The sequence below is a fragment of the Trachypithecus francoisi genome, unplaced genomic scaffold (genome assembly GCF_009764315.1).
Source record: "Trachypithecus francoisi isolate TF-2019V2 unplaced genomic scaffold, Tfra_2.0 Lachesis_group6, whole genome shotgun sequence".
NCBI classification, from domain to species: domain Eukaryota; kingdom Metazoa; phylum Chordata; class Mammalia; order Primates; family Cercopithecidae; genus Trachypithecus; species Trachypithecus francoisi.
The window spans coordinates 79,182,604-79,197,767 of NW_022681471.1; the positions used below are offsets into that span (position 1 = coordinate 79,182,604).

The following is a 15,164-nucleotide window of genomic DNA, read 5'->3' on the forward strand; positions in this document are numbered from 1 at the left end:
AAAAAGGCAGAATATGATAAACGAATAGTTTTGCTAGCAAATGTTGTAAGAACTCAAAGAAGAACAAAATTATTTTGTAGGGGCAGTGAGATTGCAAACCATAACACTGCAATAGTAGAGCTAGAAATTACCCTGAGATAGTGGCCAATACCCTCACTGTAACCTTGGTCAACTTGAGACTCAGAGAGGTGACGTGATTTCCCCAAGGTCACATAGCAAGTTAGTGGCAGACCTGAGAGGAGTAGAACCCAGATTTCCCAACTCTCAGATTGTTCTTTTTCCCATCACAAGTCTGACTTGGAGCACACCACTGAGGGTCTGCACCTATTTACCCCTCATCTGACAACTAGTCCAGTGGGCCCTTCCTTGGTCCTCTTCCCATATCTATGATGGCAAAAGTGATGAGGTTACTGTAGTATTTTAGATTTTAACTAGGTCGATGGCAGCAGACACATAAAGGAGAGACAGAGAGGAGGATATACCTTTCCATATTTCAAAAAATATTCTCTGGTGACTTTCCCAAGGTCTCACATCTAGGAAGCTCTTCAGAAACCCAATTGCCAGCATGGGGCAGCCTGTGTTACCACTGCAGCATGCTATCATTGTAATATTAGAGTAAAGGACTGACATCTGTGTTCAGAGCCCTTATAGCATCAAGGAGTGTGAGAAGGGTGGCAGTACTCGAATCTGGGACTTAAAGACTGGGCCAAACGTTGAACCTGAACCAGAATAATCAATTCCCCGAAGAAAAGGGCACTTGCCAGGAAGCAAGATGGCGGAAACGGCTACGGTCAAAGTGTCGCGATAGGAGCTGCCGCCGAGGATCAGGTGACGAGAGTTTGCGACACGACCCGGAGGGCGGGGTAGAAACCCGGGTTAGGGCAGGGGGCGGCTAGAGCGGTGGCTGCGGCATCCGGAGTAGCACTGAGATCTTCCGGTGGCGGGAACTGGGGTCATGGATCATATTACCGTACCCAAGGTAAGGAGAAGAGTTAAGCGAGGCTGACAGCTGCGAGCTTCCTCTTGGTGTTCACCTGGGAGCCCAGACACACCTCCTCAGCCTTCTCAGCCGTTTTTGACGCGTCTTTCCCGTGCGAGGTCCTGGGTTCTCTTTCTCCGTCCACACCCCTTTTCAACCAAACACCCCTTCTCAGCATCGGCTTGCGGGCGTCGGCGGCCATGAAAGAGGTGGGGTCTGCGCCACTGTTCCCTTACGCGACACCGCCCCCGCGCCCGGTGCACGCCTGTTCTGGCCCTCTGACTCCAGCTCCTCCCTAGCCTTGACCTCACACCCACCCTTATCTCAGCTTTTTATACTAGCCGCACTTGTAACCGCCATTCGCGAATACCCCACATGGCACTGCCTCCTGCAGAGTTACTTCCTTTATCCAGCGTTTCTTCACCATCCTCTTGGCTCCTCCAGCCACTAACCTTCCCCAGGGGCTGCCCAGATCCCCTACTCTCGCCCCAGCTCCACGGCTGCCTGTGAGGGTTTGTGGGGCTACAGCATCTCTTCGGCCAAAGCTGAGCAATAGAAAAGGAAGGGGAATGGGGCAGAGTGAATCTGGCCCTGCTCAGCCGGTAGGAGAAACCCAAGAGGTTTATCTAGCCAGTTGTCGCCTGTTTTTAGCCAGCCCCGAGTTAGAGTTGCTTCTGCTACTTTTTCCTCTCATCTTTCCAGATCCTACTCCCTCCTTTCCCAACGCCAGCCCCTTTCTGTTTCAAATCCGCTTCCCTTCCTTCTCCTCTCTGGGGCTGGGGAACAGTGAAAAGTTCACAGCTAGTCTGTCGTTATTTTTTCCTGTTGATCGTAACACACGTGGCCCAGGCTAATTGAAGTCCTGGCAAAAAATCCAGCGTGTTTTTAATGGAAAGAACATAGATTTTGAAGCCAGAAGACTTGAATTAAAGTGCTGCCCACCGCACCCCCACCAACTACTAACTAATGACTTTGGACAAATTTAAGCTCTCTGAGCCTTAGCTTTGATAGGGTTTTTCTCTGTGTCCCTACCCAAATCTCATCTTGTAGCTTCCATAATTCTCACGTGTTGTGGGAGGGACCCGGTGGGAGATGGTTGAATCATGGGGGCAGGGCTTTCACGCACTGTTCTTGTGATAGTGAATGGGTCTCATGAGATCTGATGGTTTTAAAAACGGGAGTTTCTCTGCACAGGCTCTCTCTTTGCCTGCTGCCATCCAGCTAAGATGTGACTTGCTCCTCCTTGCCTTCTGCCATAATTGTGAGGCTTCCCCAGCCATATGGAACTGTTAAGTCCAATAAACCTGCAATAAATTGCCCAGTCTCGGGTATGTCTTTATCAGCAGCCTGAAAACGGACTGATACACCTACCAAATGACGATAATGAAATTTGCCTGACTCACTTCACGAGATGGTTGTGGGATTAAATAAGAGGATGTGCGTGAAAGAGTTTTTGTAACTAGTAATGTTTTGCCCACTTTTTAGCATAAGACTTTGATGCTGCCTGATGGGCAAAGCACAAACTCCAACCTTCAACCTCTTTTTCTGACTCCCTCCTCTTCAGGGCCTTTGTCTGTGGAGGATAACCACATCCCGTGTAACAGCCAGCCTTACCTTTTTCTGTGTCCCTTTGTTTCCAGATCATGTCATTTGTACGAGGTGCTCTGACATGGTATAAGAAGGTGGTACCATTAAAGGAAAGGAACTTCTGTTGTCCAGACTCCCTTTTCTCCCAACCCACCTAAGCTCTAGTTCAAAATCAGCTCACTTGAATACTCCTTTTTTCTCTCTTTTGACAACTGGGGGAGATGGGGAGGCAGAACTGCCCTTGTCCTTGAGTGTTAAAATATTAAAATTCCCCTGTTAAGGATTGAAACTATAAACTGGGCTTGCTGTATGGAAATTGGAAGGGAGAAGAAACCATTAATGGGCCCATATGAAAATTATAATAGCAACTAATACATATTGAATATTTAACTATGTGGCAGGCCCTGTGTTAGATATTTTACATGAAATATGCCTTCAATCCTTACATTAACCTATTAGGAGATACTATTATTATTCCCATGTTACAGATAAGGAAACTGAGATCCATAGATGTGGAATGCTTGCCTAATAAATAAAGATAGGAGTGCTCAGACTGGCGCTGGGATAGGGTTCGTGCTCAAGAAAACTTAAATTTGCATCACGGTCAGAATCCATTTGTACTGCATGGATAGTGTCTTTAGTCTTGAAATATAAATAAAAACTCCAAATGAAGACTTGATTCTTTAAACAGAATTAGTATTTGTTTTGTTGCCTGGCAGGGCTGTGAGTGCCCACAGGTGGTATGCTGCTGTGAATCCGTTTTTTTCTCAGTTTTTAGAAAGGATTAGGGTTGCATTAATGGCTCGGGATTAAAATGGCCTCCCTTTTGTTAACTCACTGTTTCCACAAAAGAGAGAAACATCTGCCTTGTCCATCTCAGGTCAAAGGGATAACTGAGTTTGTCAGTCATTAGTTGTGCATGTCAAGTACAAAAGTGACTTTTATTTTTGGCTCTTGCTTGAGTCTTTTTCTCTACTCAGAAAGACTATAAAGAATTTATTGAAGTACAGTACACATATATAAAAGTGTATAGATTGGAAGTATTCATTGTGCTATAAACTTATATACTCGACACACCTGTTTAACCACTACTGAGATTAAAAAGAACAACAACAACTGCCCCCCCAAAAAAAGGAACATTACCCGGAGTCTGCTTCATGCCCCTTTCCAGTCAATACCCCTCCCAAGGGTAAACCACTATACTGACCTGTAACAGGATACATTCATTTTACCCTTTTGTTGTACTTAATATAAATGGATTAATACAGTCTCTTTTGTGTTTGACTTCTTTTGCTCAACATTGTTTGAAAGATTTATCCATATTATTTTTTGAAGTTATAAATCATTCTCATTGCTATATTATGTTTTGTTAACATGCCACATGTGATTTATCCATTCTTCTGTTGATGGGGAATTTCCAGTTCTGCCTTTACCAGTAGTACATTTTGGCAGATTTAAATATATATTTTTGTTGGTGTATGCCATAGGAGAGGAATTTCTGGGTCATAGGCTGAGACGGGCGGATCACGAGGTCGGAGATCGAGACCATCCTGGTTAACACGGTGAAACCCCGTCTCTACTAAAAAAATAAAAAATTAGCCGGGCGAGGTGGCGAGCGCCTGTAGTCCCAGCTACTCGGGAGGCTGAGGCAGGAGAATGGCGTGAAACCGGGAGGCGGAGCTTGCAGTGAGCTGAGATCTGGCCACAGCACTCCAGCCTGGGCGGCAGAGCGAGACTCCGTCTCAAAAAAAAAAAAAAAAAAAAAAAACAAAACAAAAGAACATGCACATGTTCAGCTAGACACTACCAATTTTACATTCCCACCACCTATGTATGAGAACAGATCTATCTTTCTAAGATATAGTTTAGGGTTCAACAACCATTTTTGGAGCATCTCAGACCTACCCTAAAGTTTGGTGACTCTCTTGTCTGAATCAGAATTTGTTCTATGTATTTTTCCCTACCCTCATTACATCTGTGTCAGTTGGCACCCAGAATTCTTAATTACTTTTCTTTCCTGGGATGGAGCCTTAATAATAAGGCTTTATGCAATTAACATTTATTGAGCTTCAACTGGTTTGACAATTTGCTGTGGTTTAAGAGGGCATACTTTGGAGCCAGACTGTCTGAAATAAAATTTCAACTCTGCTACTTAACTAGCTTTGTGATTTTGGCAAATATGTAATCTCTCTTGCCTCAGTTTCTTCATCTATAAGACGGTGTTAAAAATAGTACCTATCTCACAAGGTTGTTATAAGAATTAAATAAATTAGTATCTGTAAAGTGCTTAGAACAGTGTCTGGCACATGGTAGATGCTTAATTTAGCTACCAGTTACTATCATCATTATTAAATATTGTATGCAGAATCCCACATTGGGAGTTAAGGATACATAATTGGATATAGATATGGCAACTGCCCTCTGGGATCTCTTAAGTAAGGTGATGAGATGCCATGCATAAGATCCAAGAATGAAAGAGACTGAGAAATATGTCCATTCTGTCTTGTGATCTAATGGGAGCAGCCTGACAGGCAGGAGAAGCTCTTCCAAGTTTACAGCCTCTTAGACCTCAGTAACTACTCTAGAGAATAGCATTATGTGTTTAATTCATGAATCTCTTTAATCAAGGACAAGGATAATTTAGTCAAAAATCTGTTTTCTGGACTGTCCTTCACATAAATAATTGCTAGCTCATTAAGGAATGTTTTAACACAAAAAAGTAATTTCTACATTTGTATGGGTAAAAGAAAAGACAGTGAAGGTTTTATAGATTGTAAAGGACCTTGAATGTTACACTGAGGAATTTGAACTTGTAAATAGCCAAGGAGCTACTAAAGCTTTATAAGTCTAGAAATGGAAAAGTTAGAAAGGATCTTTTAAATATTATCTAAATGAGGAATGGGGATGAAGTTTCTTTTCGGAATGATGGAAATGTTCTAAAATTACACTGTGATGATGGTTGTGTAACTCCAAATTTACTAAAACTATTTGAATTGTATACTTAAAAGAGTGAATTTGACTGGGCCCGGTTGGCTCAAGCCTGTAATCTCAACGTTTTGGGAACCCCAGGTGGGAGGATCACTTGAGCCCAGGAGTTTGAGACCAGCCTGGGTGACATAGTGAAACCCCATCTGTACAAAAAATTAAAAAAAAAATTAGCTGGGTGTGGTGGCTTGCACCTGTGGTCTCAGCTACTCAAGAGGCTGAGGTGGGGGATGGCTTAAATCTGGGAGGTTGAGGCTGCAATGAGCTCTGATAGTGCCTCTTCACCCCAGCCTAGGCGACAGAGTGACACCCTGTTTCACAAAAACGGGTGAATTTTATGGTATGTAAATTATAGTTCAATAAAGCTGCTAATACATAAGTTAATTAATAAATAAGGATCATGTTGTGATGGTCTAAGCCTCTCATTTCACAGATGTGAAAACTGAGTCCCAGAGAGCTAGAGTTTTTTATCCAAGGTTAAACATCTAGCAAGTAGCAGAGGTAGCATTGTCTTTTAGTTGTTTGTATGCATAGCTTGTTCAGACTGTAATAAACTGTGGAGTTATCACAGAAACAACATCCAAAATAATTGGAGTGCCAGATGGGTACAGAATGCTATCTTGGGTAGTAATAATAAAAAATAATAATACTTTGTAGTATGTTAATAACACTTTGTAGCACTTTGTAGTACCACACAGGACATTACAATTTGTATGAAGCTTTCTTAAAAGTAGATGCTTTTTGCCTTTACTTCCAGGAAACTAAGACCAAATATTCAGTCATGTTAACTACCTTAGCCTTGTACTTAGCATAATTGCTTCCTCCCCCTCTTCATGACTTTGGTTTTCTATTCTATAACCTAATTGTAGATCTGTCTTTTATTATAAACAACCTGAAATGCATTTAGACAAGAGGCAGGGTCAAAATAAAGAAAGATAAAACTGGGTAAAGAAGTGTTTTCATTATGAAAGAAATGAGATTTCTAGAGGTGAGAATTGTGCTCCCCTTCCAGTTCCCAAAATTGTAAATCCAGTTGGCTTCACTGTGATCCTTCCAGTCTAGGAAATAGTGTGATATAATGGAAAAAGCATGGACAAAGCTGGATTTGAATTCAAGCTATATTATTATTAGCTCTGAGTTCTTGGGCAAATCACTTAAACACCCTGAGTCTGTTGGGACTATGATGAAGATTAAGATAAGGTATGATGAGGGCCTGGCACATTATAAGTGCTCTATAACTGTATGTTTTTTCCTCCCTCCATCAGAGCCAAACAATAGTAGAGGCTTTAGTATACATTAGTTGTGGGAGGTCTCAAAGATCAGCCTGTCTCAGGGAGATTTGCCTGAGCATCCAGAAAGACTCTTGGTACTACATTGCAAGGGAAGAGGCTACCTAGGAAGCCCTGGTGGCAGTGGTCTGGAATTTTAGACACTGTTTTGTAGGCATTGGAATAATTTTCCTTGCTACCAAAACCCACTCGTTCAAACTCACTTTGTACTTGGGAAACCCCAACTAAGCAGTTACTCCTAGAAACCACTGGGATTTGTTTTAGGGTTGTGTCTTTTTAGATATCATTTTCTGGTTTTTGTGGTAAAATACTTAAGTGGTTTAGAGAGATTTTTTTGCTAAATTCTAAAGACATTTTCATCATTCGAGACCCAATACTAGACAGAGAGTTAGGAGACGTGAATTCTGGCCCCAATTCTGATACTGACATGCTATGTGACCTTAGACTGCCTTTTTACCTCTCTAGGCTTCACTTTCTTCATCAGTAAAATAATATTTAACATTTATAGGGCAATTGCTATGTGCCAGGTACTATTCTAAGTGCTTTACATAAATACTACGTATTTATATACTAATTTAACCCTTGCAACAATACTGTTATCCTCATTTTAAATATAAAGAAAGCATCCAGAAAGCTTAAGCAACTTGCCCAGAGCTGGAAATGTGAAGCCAAACAGTCTGTGACCCAAGTTTGTGCTCTTTACCCATGTACTATAGTGCTTCAATAAAATGAGCTGAGTGGGTATATTAGCATTTCCTAAACTATGTTCCTGATGAACACTAGTCCCACAAGATAATTTGTTTTAAAAAATGATTGTAAGGTAAAATATATTAACACAACAAACACTGTGGAGATTCATAGTGAATGTTCACCTATTACAGACTCTGAGAAGCCCTGCAATAAACCTGCTTGTGTTTGTCACCCAGTGTTCCCCTATGCTGACCACAGAACTGTGTGTATGCATGTGTGTACGTGCCTGTTAACATCCTGTGGAACTAGGATTCATAGAAAATGCCTTAAGAATGCTGGTATCAATCTGGAAGGTTCATTCTAACTCTTGAGTGCTTTCAGCATTAAAAATAATAGATGGGGGACCACAAGATGCAGGATTCCTTTCCAAGACTGAAATTTGCTTTAGTTGGAGGGACACGGAGAAGTAGGGTGTGGAGAGGCATAAGTTCAAGGCTATTCTGGATTGTATTTTTTTTTTTTAACTTTAAATATTTCCTTTTTATTTAGCTTTGGAGTACATCTTGGATATATGACACTTAAGCACACATCCTTATTTCCTCTGATGGTTTTATCATAATAATTGCTCTGAGAGATTTTTCCAATGAAGTCTTAGAGTTACCATATCTCTGCTTATACTTTTCACCACTGAAAGATAGCTTTCTCCATATTCAATTTTTAAAAATCTTCTTTTTATTTATTTATTTTTATTATACTTTAAGTTCTAGGGTACATGTGCATAACATGCAGGTTTGTTACATATGTATACTTGTGCCATGTTGGTGTGCTGCACCCATCAACTCGTCAGCACCCATCATTCATCATTTATATCATGTATAACTCCCCAGTGCAATCCCTCCCCCCTCCCCCCTCCCCATGATAGGCCCCAGTGTGTGATGTTCCCCTTCCCGAATGACCTTGTACATCTTGACACAAAAGTATTCCGCCATTCCCCTTCCTTCCTCCTGTTACATATTTTCTCACTTACTACTTTAAAGAAGAGACCTAAATTAGAGAGGCTTGTCATGTAAGCCTGTCCTTTTTAATACATACAGGACACAGCGGTTGTTTTCATGATGAATGCTCTCTGCTGTTGGAGGCAGTGACACAAGGGGCAGGACTTACTTGGGACATGGGTGTGACTGATGAATATCATTACACTGGTTGGTATTCTAGAGCCAGGTGTCACTTCTTTTATTTATTGTTGCAGTGCGTCTAAGTTGTTACCAATAATTGTGGCAAATCAGGACAGTAGATGGATTCAGAGACCTCTGAAGTACACCTGATTTCTCTCTTCCTCCCTTCCTAGAAAGGAAATGAGAAAAACAAACAAACATGAATTATGATTCACAGTTTCTCCAAGAGCAAAGATCTTATAAATGTCAGAGTGCTCTATCTACAGCTCAGGAGTGGAGAAATAACAAAACAATTGGGTGGCCTGCCTGGGAATTAAAATCTGTACCAAAAAAGGTCAGCCTCTTTTCTCCCTTTTTCTCTCTTTTTTCATCTTTCTCTGTCTCCTTCTCTTTACTCTCCCTCTCTTCTCGTTTTTCTTCTCTCCTCCCTCCTTTCCTCTCTCCTCCCTTCTCTTTTTACCTTCTCTCTTGCATCCCCTTCTCTCCCATTCCTTTTTGTCTTTTCTTTCTCCCCCCAGTCTCTCTTTTTCTTTCTCCCTTCCCCTCACCCCTAACCCCACACACTTATTGTGTGAGACCTCAGTTTCTGCCAGGTAAAAGCACTACAGGTAGAGGAACCCTCTTATAGCATTGTGTCAGAAACAGATGGGGCTCTGCTGCCCTTGAGTAGAAAGAGGGAGGGTCTGAGTAACTGCAAGTCTCCTAGAAGGTCCTACCTACTAATAGGCACAGGATTCCTGCCTTGGGGAGACATACTATACAGGAAGTCCAGCCTGGATTTCAATAATTTTCCCCTCCCTTCAGGCTTCCTCAAAGACTGTTCTCCAAGCGTCACACAGCACTCTTTGTACTTGCATAATGTAGCGTTTTGGTAGGTAGTGCCCTGGGCCTTAGCGGGAATTTCTTCTGAGTGGCCAGTTTTTCCTCTTGTTGAGCATCTCCTACCATTCAGGACTGCATAAGGATCTCTGGGACAATCAGGGGAAAGCTAAAGATGCTTTGTTTTTTTACAATTACTACTACTCATCCCTTAACCATTTTTTCCCCTGAAGTGTGACTTCTTTTCCTGAGTGTTATTGAGTGAGCCCCTGTGCAATTGATACTGATTTGTTTTTCTTTCAATCTAATCACACTACACTTTGTCTAGCAAGGGCAAGCCTAGTTTCTTTCTTTCCTTTTCTGAGACAATGCCTTGCTCTGTCACCTGGGCTGCAGTGCAGTGGCATGAACTTGTCTCACTGCAGCCTCAACTTCCCAGGCTTAAGCGATCCTTCCCACCACAGCCTTCTGAGTGGCTGGGACTGCAGGAGCGTGGCCCCACACATGGCTAATTTTTAAACATTTTTTTGTTTTTTTTTGTAGATATGAGGTCTCACTATGTTGTCCAGGCTGGCCTTGAACTCCTGGGCCCAAGCAATCCTGCTTAGGCCTCCCAAAGTTTTGTGGGTCAAGCCAAAGGCCCTGCAGCCCTGGGCATCCTTAAGACATTGGTTCTCAAATCCAGGCTACTCTGGCTCCAGCCTTGGCACAAAGGGGCCCAGGTGTAGCTCAGATTCTAGCACCAGAGGGTTCAATCCATAAGCCTTGGTGGCTTCCACATGGTATTAGGCCTGCAGGGACACAGATTGCAAAAGAGGAAGCTTGGGGGCCTCTGCCTATATTTCAGAGGTTGTATGAAAATGCCTGGGTACCCAGGCAGAAGCCTGCTACAGGGGCAGAACCCTTACACAGAACCTCTACTAGGGCGGTATGGAGGAGAAATGTAGGGTTGGAGCCCACACACAGAGTCTCCACCGGGGCCCTACCTGGTGGAGCAGTGAGAAGGAGGCCACCACTTTCTAGACCACAGAATAGTAGATCCACTGGTAGCTTGTACCCTGCACCTGAAAAACCTGGAGGCATTCACCTACAACCTGTGAGAGCAGCTGCAGGTTCTGAACAATGCAAAACCACAGGGGCAGAGATGCCGAAGGCCTTCAGAGTCCGCCCCTCACAGCAATGTACCCTGGATGTGGGACATGGAGTCAAAGGATATTATTTACTTTGGAGTTTTAAGTTTTAATGACTGCCCTGCTGGGTTTCGTACTTGCATGAAACGTATAGCTCCTTTCTTTTGGCAGCTTTCTCCCTTTTGGAATGGAAATGTTTACCCAATGCTTATAACCCCATTGTATCTTGGAAGTAACTAACTTGTTTTTGATTTTACAGGCTAGAAGTAGAAGGAACTTACCTTGTTTCAGATGAGACTTTGGACTTTTGAGTTAATGCTGGGATGAGTTATGATTTTCTGGGAACGATTGGGAAGGTATGGTTGTATTTTTCAATGTGAGTAGGACATTAGATTTGGGGGACCGGGGCAGAATCATATAGTTTGGATCTGTCCCCACCAAACCTCATGTTTAATTATAATCTTCAGTGTTGGAGGTGGGGAGTGGTAAGAGGTGATTGGATGATGGGGGTGCGTCTCTCATGAGTGGTTTAGTACCATCCTTTTGGTGCTGTTCTCATAATAGTGAGTGAGTTCTCATGAAATCTGGTCATTTGGAAGTGTATGGCTCCTTCCCCCCGTTTTGCTCCTTCTCTCGACGTGTGAGTGCCTGCTCCCTCTTCACCTTCCACCATGATTGTGAGTTTCCTGAGGCCTCCCCAGAAGCTGAGTACATGCCAACATCACGCTTACTGTACAGCCTGCAGAACCATGAGCCAAATTATGTATAATAAATTATATATGTATAATAATATACATAATTTCTGATTTTGATTTTACATATATCATATATGATTTTTGGTTTTGGAATTATATATATAATTATAAATTATATAATATATAAAATACTGCCTCCAATAATTTTGTTAAAATATTGTATATCTATCTATATATCTAATTGTATTTATATGCCTCCAGCAAGGATGGATCTATGCTGGAAAATGAATGCCTTCCTAGCTTGTACATGAAAATAAGACTTCTTGGAATTGGAAAACAGTTTTAAGAATGACTTTGCAGGACAGAATTCTAGGGGCAGGTGATCAAAAGAGATCTTTTTTCTTTGAAGCGTATAACTGCACTGTGTTGTAGTAAGGATTAAAATGAAATATGACATGTAAAGCTCAATACTTGGTGTATAGTAACTTCTCTCTTTTGTTATTATAGTTGTTGTTGTTTCTGTATTTAAGGGTGAACCTTGGAACTTAGCCCTGGAAAATAAGAGGATTAACGGGATGAATGTGGTTCTCATCCTTGACTATATACTAGAATAACCTGGGGACTTTTTCAGACTCTTGAGATCATTTATGTTAGAATATCTAGGGGTGAGACCCAAGAATCAGTATTTCTTGAAGTTCTCCATATTCAGCTAAGCAGGAGAGCCATTGCACTAAATTTGTTGTTGTTTTTAAAATAATTCCGGATCAATGGATTTTTCCATGTCCTTAATTTTTCTCAAATAAAAATTTTATTTAGATGAAGTTTGGATTAATTCAGTGGTTCTCAACAATGGCTACACAATAGATGGAGCTTAAAAAATTTAAATGCCTCACTTCAGACCAATTAAGTTAACCTTTGAGGGTGGAGCCCGAATATGTTTTTTTAAATCTCCCCTGGCATATAGCCCAGGTAGTACCAGTGGTTTAACCAAAAGAAGGTTTGTGTTGTGAGGCTAAGTCACTGCACAGTTTAATTGCTACAGCCATAACATAATTATTTAGTGGAACTCTGAAATGTGTGAGCATTTCTGGGTAACATTGTTCTAGAATAATTATCTCTTGTGGTTTACAAAGTGAAGTCAGACACATACTCATTTGGTGTTTGCAATAACCTCAGTGGCAGGCATAATTGGGAAACTGGCACAGTGCAGTGAAGTCAGTTCCCTGCTTTAACTGAAAGGAGGTTTGTGTTTGTGAGGCTAAGCCACTGATGTTATCTGTAGGTTTTGTGTAGATGCTATTTATCAAGTTGAGGAAATGCCCCTCTGTTCCTAGTTTGTTGAGAGGTTTTTATCATTAATGAGGATTGGATTTTGTCAAATGCTTTTCTGCATCTAGTGGTATGACTCTGTGATTTTTTTCCTTTTTAGCTTGTAATGTAATGGATTACATTAATTGATTTTTAAATGTTGAACCAACATTACATACTTGGAATAAATCCCACTTGGTTGTGGTGTATCATTATTATTATTTATTTGTTTATTTATTTATTTATTTTGAGATGGAGTCTCGCTGTGTCACCCAGGCTGGAGTGCAGTGGTGTGATCTCGGCTCACTGCAAGCTGCGCCTCCCGGGTTCACGCAGTTCTCCTGCCTTAGCCTCCCCAGCAGCTGGGACTACAGGTGCCCACCACCATGCCCAGCTAATTTTTTGTATTTTTGGTAGAGACGGGGTTTCACTGTGTTAGCCAGGATGGTCTCGATCTCGTGACCTCATGATCCATCTGCCTCGGCCTCCCAAAGTGCTGGGATTACAGGCGTGAGCCACCACGCCCGGCCTCATTATTTTTATACATTGTTGGATTCAATTTACTAATTGTTACAGGTTGAATTGTGTCCCCCCAAAAGTTCATATGTTGAAGTCCTAACCTCCCATACCTCAGAATATGACTTTTTTTGAGATGGGGACTTTACAGAGGTAATCAAGTTAAAATGATGTCATTAGGGTGAGCCCTAACCCAATGTGACTGGGTTATAAGGAGAAATTTGGGCACAGGCATGCATATTGGGAAGCTGATGTGAAAAGACAGAGGGAGAAGATGTCTATCTATAAGCCAAGGGGAAAGGACTGGATTAGATCCTTCCCTTACATCTTTCAGAAGAAATCGGTTCTGCTGACACCTTGATTCTGGTTGTCTGGACTTCAGAACTGTGAGGCAGTAAATTTCTCTTGTTTAAGCTGCCCAGTTTCTGGTACTTTGTTATGGCAGCCCTACCTAACTAATATACCATTATTTTGTTGAGGATATTTGCATCTATATTCATGAAAAATATTAGTCTGTACTTTTCCTTTCTAGTAATGTATTTTCTGGTTTTGGAATTAGGGTAATGCTGGCCTTATAGAATGAGTTAGGAAGTATTCTCTCTGCTTCTATTTTGAAGAGATGGTAGATAATTGCTATAATTGTTTTCTTAATTGTTTGGTGAAATTCACCAGTGAAACCATCTGGACCTAAACCTTTCTGTTTTAGAAGATTACTAATTTTGGATTTTGTTTCTCTAATAGATATGGACCACTGAGATGATCTGTTTCTCCTTGTATGAGTTTTGGTAGACTGTGTCTTTTGATATATTGGTCCATTTCACCTAGATTATCAAATTTCCGGACATATAGTTATTTATAATATTGTTTGATTATCCTTTTAATGTACATGGGATCAGTAGTGATGACCCCTCTTTCATTTCTGATGTTATTTGTGTCTTCACTCTCTTTCTCAGGTAGCCTGGCTAGCATCTTACCAATTTCTTGATCTTTTCAAAGAGCCAGCTTTGGGTTTTGTTGATTTTCTCTATTGATTTCCTGTTATCAATTTCATTGATTTCTACTCTGTAATATTTCAGAAGTTTACTTTGGATTAAATTTGCTCTTGTATTTTTTAGTTTTCTGAAGTAGAAGCTTAGATTATTGACTTTAGATTTTTCTTTGTTCTAATACATGCATTCAGTGCTATAGATGTTCTTCTAAGCACTGCTTTTGCTATATTCTTCAAATTTTTTTAAGGTGTGTTTTCTTTTACTTTGAAATGTTTTAAAAACATTTTTCTTGCAACTTGTTTGATCCATGTGTTATTTAGAACTGCGTTGTTACATTCACGTGTCAGGCTGGGCACAGTGGCTCATGCCTGAGACCCTAGCATTTTGGGAGGCCAAGGCAGGGGGATCGTTTGAGGCCAGAAGTTTGAGAACAGCCTGGGAAACATAGTAAGAACTCTTCTCTACAAAAAGTTAAAAAATTACCTTGGCATGGTGATCCATGCCTGTAATCCCAGCTACTTGGGAGGTTGAGATTGGAGGATCACTTGAGTCCAGTAGGTTGAGGCTGCAGTGAGCCATGATCATAATAAAAAATATGTTCTTAGAGAATTGACCCCTCTATTTTTATATAATTCTTGTTATTTTAGTCTGTTCAGGCTGCTATAACAAAAATACTATAGATTTAGTGTATTAGTTTTTTCTCACATTGCTGTAAGGAACTACTTGAGACTGGGTAATTTATGAAGAAAAGAAGTTTAATTGACTCACAGATCCACAGACTGTACAAGAAGCATGGCTGGGAAGGACTCAGGAAATTTACAATCATGGCAGAAGATGAAGGGGAAGCAAGCACATCTTCACATGGCAGAATAGGAGAGAAGCAAAGGAGAAGTGCTACACACTTTTAAACAATGAGATCTCATGAGAACTCACTTCATGAGAACAGCAAGGGGGAAGTCTGCTCCCATGATCCAATTACTCTCACCAGGCCCTTCTTCCAAC

At 41.2% G+C, this 15,164-nt stretch overlaps 1 protein-coding gene across 1 annotated transcript in view; it reads left to right on the forward strand.

Moving 5' to 3' along the window:
• Positions 1–808: 808 nt before the first annotated feature.
• MTMR8 (myotubularin related protein 8) overlaps positions 809–15,164 on the forward strand; it is a 121,126-nt gene continuing 106,770 nt past the window's right edge. Inside the window, 1 exon segment of the mRNA XM_033200985.1 lies at positions 809–979. Coding sequence (XP_033056876.1) covers positions 956–979 — 24 coding nt within the window. The 5' untranslated portion in view covers positions 809–955.